This window comes from Anarrhichthys ocellatus, unplaced genomic scaffold (genome assembly GCF_004355925.1).
Source record: "Anarrhichthys ocellatus isolate YVR2014 unplaced genomic scaffold, GSC_Weel_1.0 scaffold26, whole genome shotgun sequence".
Taxonomy (NCBI): Eukaryota; Metazoa; Chordata; class Actinopteri; order Perciformes; family Anarhichadidae; genus Anarrhichthys; species Anarrhichthys ocellatus.
In genome coordinates, this window is record NW_022280056.1 from 5,967,084 (window position 1) to 5,972,334 (window position 5,251).

A 5,251-nucleotide genomic window follows, 5' to 3' on the forward strand; every position below is an offset into this window, starting at 1 on the left:
CACACTAAACATAACCACACTAAACATAATCACACTAAACATAATCACACTAAATATAATCAGAAAGATAAATACACAAAAGTTAAAAAAACGCAACAATCACTTATTACCTTTTTAGGTTCAGATTTAAAAACAGCTTCAGTTCATAACTTAAATACATAAAACCTGTTTGGAGACTCATCAGTTATTTATTTACACAATAAAAGCTTTGAGTGGGTTTAGTTTCAGTGTATTTTGTAGAAACATTCAGTGTTGAGAAGAACTGATCTCAGGTTATGAAGTAAAACATAAACATGATATAATGTATAATACATATAATACATATATAATACATACTGTGTGATACATCAGTCTGTGAGGGAGCGTTGATGTCACACAGCTCCTTCTGTCATGCTACAAACACATGTTAATCCCCCCCCCCCCCTCTCTCCACTCCGGGTCGTTACAGGTACATGAAACAGAGTTCAGTTGGAGTTCATTATGTCTGCTGTCATCAGATATGTGTGGTTATTATAACGCTGAGTGACCATAATGTCCGTAACACCCCTGAAGGATTCTCTGCACATCCAAGTTTAGCATCTTCTAAAAAAAACTATTTCAACAGAATTATCAGAACAGGTTTAAATCATAGACAATAAAGAGCGTTTTGCGTTCTTTAATGCGTCACTTCTATACTTGTAGACGCAATAAACGTCGTATGAAATAACACTGATGTGCTTAACACAAAGGACATTTGAAGTCTGTTTCAAACTCGGTGCAGGTATACGTGATGTATAAATACTGTGAGGTGCTGTGTTCTCTCTCCAGTTTCTCCTCGGGCTCGATGCCGGTGCAGAGGAGCCAGTGGGCTTGTGGCTGCTGCACTTTCCTCAACGCAGCCGGCGCCCCCCGCTGCTCCGTCTGCGAAGCCCCTCGGCGGAGACCGGACACCCGGTGGACGTGGCAGGGGACCGGCAGGGAGGACGGGCGCTGGTCCTGCCCACGCTGTACGCTGTCCAACCCCTCCGACCACCCGGCCTGCTCGCTGTGCGGGTGCTCCACCGGCGCCGGCGCCCTGGACCGACCCCGGGGGGGCTCGTCCGGGGACCGGCCCCGACCTCTGCGCTCCAGCAGCTGCTCCGGACTCCTGAGGCCGGAGGACGCCATTATTCAGAGCCTGGTCTGGGAGTGTTTGAGGTGCACTCTGCAGAACACCCCAACCTCCATGTCCTGCTCTGCTTGTGGCGGACCACGCAAACTGTCTCTCCCCCAGATCCCCGCTGATGCCTTGCTCATTCCGGGGGAGCCAACCGGAGCGGGACAGCCGGAGCCTGCAGCGGGGGCGCTGTCCCTTAGCATCTCGACCGGCGGAGAGAGTTTACCGGTGGAAGCTTCACGTCCACAAACAAACTCCTCAGGTCATCACAACCCTCTTCCCTGCAGCCGCAGAGAGGTGCCGCCTGCAGACGGCTGCCTCGGTCAGACTCCTGCCTTAAGTCCTTCCCCGTCAACGCTCCCCGTTTCACAACCGGAGCTGCCGCCCGGCAGACGGCTCAGCATCCTGAAGGAGGAGATGTCGCCGCTGTCGCCCGCACCTGCGTCGTTCCCGCCGTGCCTCACCGCCGCCAACCTCGCCAACGACACAGAGGAGTGGTCGTGTCCCGCCTGCACTCTCATCAACGAGGTCAAAGCCAAACACTGCCTGGCCTGCCACACGCCTCAGCGGCTCGCTGCCCAGCTGCAGCCGGCACCGACCCCGAAGAGGAAGGAGAGCACGCCGGTGGAGGCGCTGCGGCAGAGCGACGAGGGGGAGGCCAAGGAGCTGTGGGAGAGCATCGTGGGCTTCTGCAGAGAGGTTTGTGCACCTTAAGTTGAGTTGATTGTTCCTTCACTGACACTCACAGAGGAGCGTTTCTCTGGAACACATGGACGTACCTGAAGACGTCACAACCAGGCGGCAACCTCCGGTTCTGCCCAGCGAAGCCGATCCAAAAGTGTGTTGAAAGTTGCATTCTCATCAGCAAACCCGTCCGCATTCATGTCTGAACCATGGAGCTGCTCTTTATACTCGAACACAACACGAGGTGAAGGAGCTTTAGATTAAGTGAGAGAAGACGTTTAGCTCCATGATGGTGCTGAACCCTCACAGTCCAGAAACCATGACTTTGTGGATCAGATGAGAGAAACTCACCACTTTGTCTGTAGTGAACTACTTTACTTTTATTTAACCACTGGAAGTGTCGTTGAGATTAAAAGTCGCTTTTTCAGCAGTAACTTGTCCAAAAGAAAACAAACTAAATGTCACAGAAACAGAAGAGCAAACATATCATCATGATTTACTTTTCTAACACAGTTAACAGCAACTTAAAAAACAAACAATACAATATTTAAATAACAAAAGACCTCAAACTATTAAAATGATGAGACGTCACGAGGCATCAAGGGATTTTGGACCTTTTTAACGCTTCAATCTGAATGTTGTTGCATTTCTTTTCCTGCGCCTCACTGAGGTTGTTTCCTGTGATTTGATTGGCTCGTCACCAGAACGCCGTGACGTTTGTGGACGACAGCTTCCCTCCCGGTCCGACGTCGGTGGGCTTCCCGGCGGACGACAGCGTGCAGCACCGCGTCAGGAGGTGGCTTCGCCCGCAGCAAATCAGCTGCTGCAGCTCCAGAGAGCGCGCGGAGGGGTGGAGCGTGTTCCGCACGCTCCACCCCTCCGACATCCTGCAGGGACTTCTGGGTAACTGCTGGTGAGCCCGCGGCCGCTGCTTTATTTATTTAATACTTTCTATACTTATTAGATTTTAAATGAGCACGAACTAACTCACCAAGTGTGTTTGTTCAAGATCATACTGTTTTAAATAGTTATGTTTCTTTAATATAATAGTTATTTAAGGATGCAGACGGTTATAATACTATAATGCTCTATTTACATTACTCCATCATAGTGACATCGTCCATTTCTCTGTAACAAACATGGATTTAAAAAGACAACTTTTGAATAACAACCTAATAAGAAAAGTTAATTGTCTTGATATATTCCCAGATGTGGGACGTTACTCTGACGTGTATGTAATAAAAACAAGAGACATTTATAGAAGTGGGAATATATGGTACAGTGTTTGTTTTGCGTTTATATTTAGTGCTTCCAGCTGAGAGCAGTGAGGTCGATACATTTATTGTACTTTACTGAAATATTTCCATTGTTGTGCTACTTTATACTTTTATGTCTCAAAAGGAAATATCATATTTTTTTACAGCTCTACATTTATTTAAAACTTGTCAAGTTTATTGATATCGAACATTTCAGAGGAGCGGCTTTGACTCAATGGGGAAAAAATGAAAACATAGAAAAATAAGCAGAGATCATAAACCTATGTGACAAAAACATATGACATACATAAGACACGTGTTAAAGATGTAAAAGATCAAATAAAAAGGTTCAATAAGATCAAAACATTATGTATTACAGTAAATGTATAATGGTGAGTACATTTAGCTGATAATACTTTAACTTATAACATCAGTATATTAACAGTATTTGTACACGTTGGTAACACTACTTCTGCTTAATTAAAGGGTCTGAGTGCTTCCTCCACCTCTGCTGAGTAATCAGGAGAAGCTCTGTGGAATACCACTCTGTATTTCAATGAGTCTGTCTCCTTTAATATTAATACTTCGCTCTCAGAGATGAAGCGCACTAACAGGCGCCCGGAGAGCTCTGTAGCTCCTTTAGCCTCCAGGTGGATCCAGTCACTCGTGTGTCTGGGTGTTTTTTGGAGAGCAGGTTCCTGAGTGCCTTGGCTGTTCTGGCCGAACGTCCCGAGCTGGTGGAGAAGGTGATGGTGACGCGCTCGCTGTGTGCAGAAGGAGCCTATCAGGTGCGTCTGTGCAAAGACGGCTCGTGGACCACGGTGCTGGTAGACGACATGCTGCCGTGTGACGACAGCGGACACCTGCTCTTCTCTCAGGTGGAACGCTCGACTCTAAACACTCTGTTCATGTATCAAGGAGGAGTCATTTAGTGATGGGGCAGCACTGATGTTCCTCTGCTTATCACCAGATGTGATGTCTAAGCTGTTGTACAGGAGATAATGAGTGCCGTCCTCTTCCCTCTCCAGGCCCAGAGGAAGCAGCTCTGGGTGGCTCTGATTGAAAAGGCGCTCGCCAAGCTCCACGGCTCCTACTTTGCTTTGCAGGCCGGTCGTGCCATCGAGGGCCTCTCCACGCTGACCGGGGCCCCCTGCGAGTCGCTGGCCCTCCAGATCAGTACCACCAACCCCATGGAGGAACCGATCGACACAGACCTCATCTGGGCCAAGATGCTGAGCTCCAAGGAAGCAGGGTGAGTGTCAGGAGGAGGCTCGTTCTTAATTATCTGTTGAGAATAAGTCCTAACTCTGTCATGTTTCGTGCTGCTAGCTTCCTAATGGGGGCGTCTTGTGGAGGAGGTAACATGAAGGTGGATGACGCGATGTACGAGTCTGTGGGTTTACGTCCACGTCACGCTTACTCTGTCCTCGATGTGAGAGATGTAGACGGTCACAGGTGAGGACTCAAGTCTGTTTTGTTTCCCAGTAAATGCACAGGTAGTGTGGAGTGTCACCGTCCATGTCCAGCTTCTTACCATTGAAGCTATAAAGCCAGAGACAGGGTTATAATGTGACATGGAAGTAGTATCTTCAGGTATAGTATTAACAATCTGACTTATCCTCTCCTGATATAGATTCACAATCTCAGCCATCTGCCAATAACCGGTGCTCTACTTCTCCCAAATGTTAGTCTACGGAGTGGAGTCACAGTTTTCATGTCATAGCAGCGAGTGTTTGCAGCGTGAGGCTCGCAGATAACAGGAGACAAGCTGACTAGTATTCCTCTGGATTTACTAAAGTCACGCATGTGAAACAGTCTGTTAGGCTGAAACATGTCTGCCTCTGCACCGTGTTAAAGTACGTGGTGGGAAAACACACGATTTTACCTTTTTATATTTGGGGAAATATAAATTACATCAGATAAATATGCAAAGAGGAATCATTCTAATGCATTCTGTAACACAACTTCTTGGAAACATTCGTACACCTTTCGTATTTTCAGGTTTGTTCATGCTGTATTTGTTTAGATTTAATTGTTATAAAGTGGCGTCTAACTTTTAACGAACTCTGGGTCGTGACCGAAAGAACGAGATCACGGCTACAAGCGGCCGAAATGAGTTTCCTCCGTAGGGTGGCCGAGCTCAGCCTTAGAGAGAGGGTGAGGAGGGTGAGGAGGG

General features: G+C 47.5%; 1 protein-coding gene across 4 annotated transcripts in view; it reads left to right on the forward strand.

Annotated features, from left to right (window-relative positions):
• The window catches only part of LOC116391601 (calpain-15-like), a 13,769-nt gene that overhangs the window by 2,880 nt on the left and 5,638 nt on the right, over positions 1-5,251 (forward strand). For 3 of the 4 annotated variants that reach the window (XM_031862359.1, XM_031862358.1, XM_031862360.1), the window contains exons 3-7: positions 808-1,834; positions 2,524-2,732; positions 3,770-3,953; positions 4,104-4,327; positions 4,405-4,530. In XM_031862359.1, coding sequence (XP_031718219.1) covers positions 808-1,834; positions 2,524-2,732; positions 3,770-3,953; positions 4,104-4,327; positions 4,405-4,530 — 1,770 coding nt within the window. The remainder of the gene's footprint in view (positions 1-807; positions 1,835-2,523; positions 2,733-3,769; positions 3,954-4,103; positions 4,328-4,404; positions 4,531-5,251) is intronic. The other variant, XM_031862361.1, reaches the window with a different exon arrangement.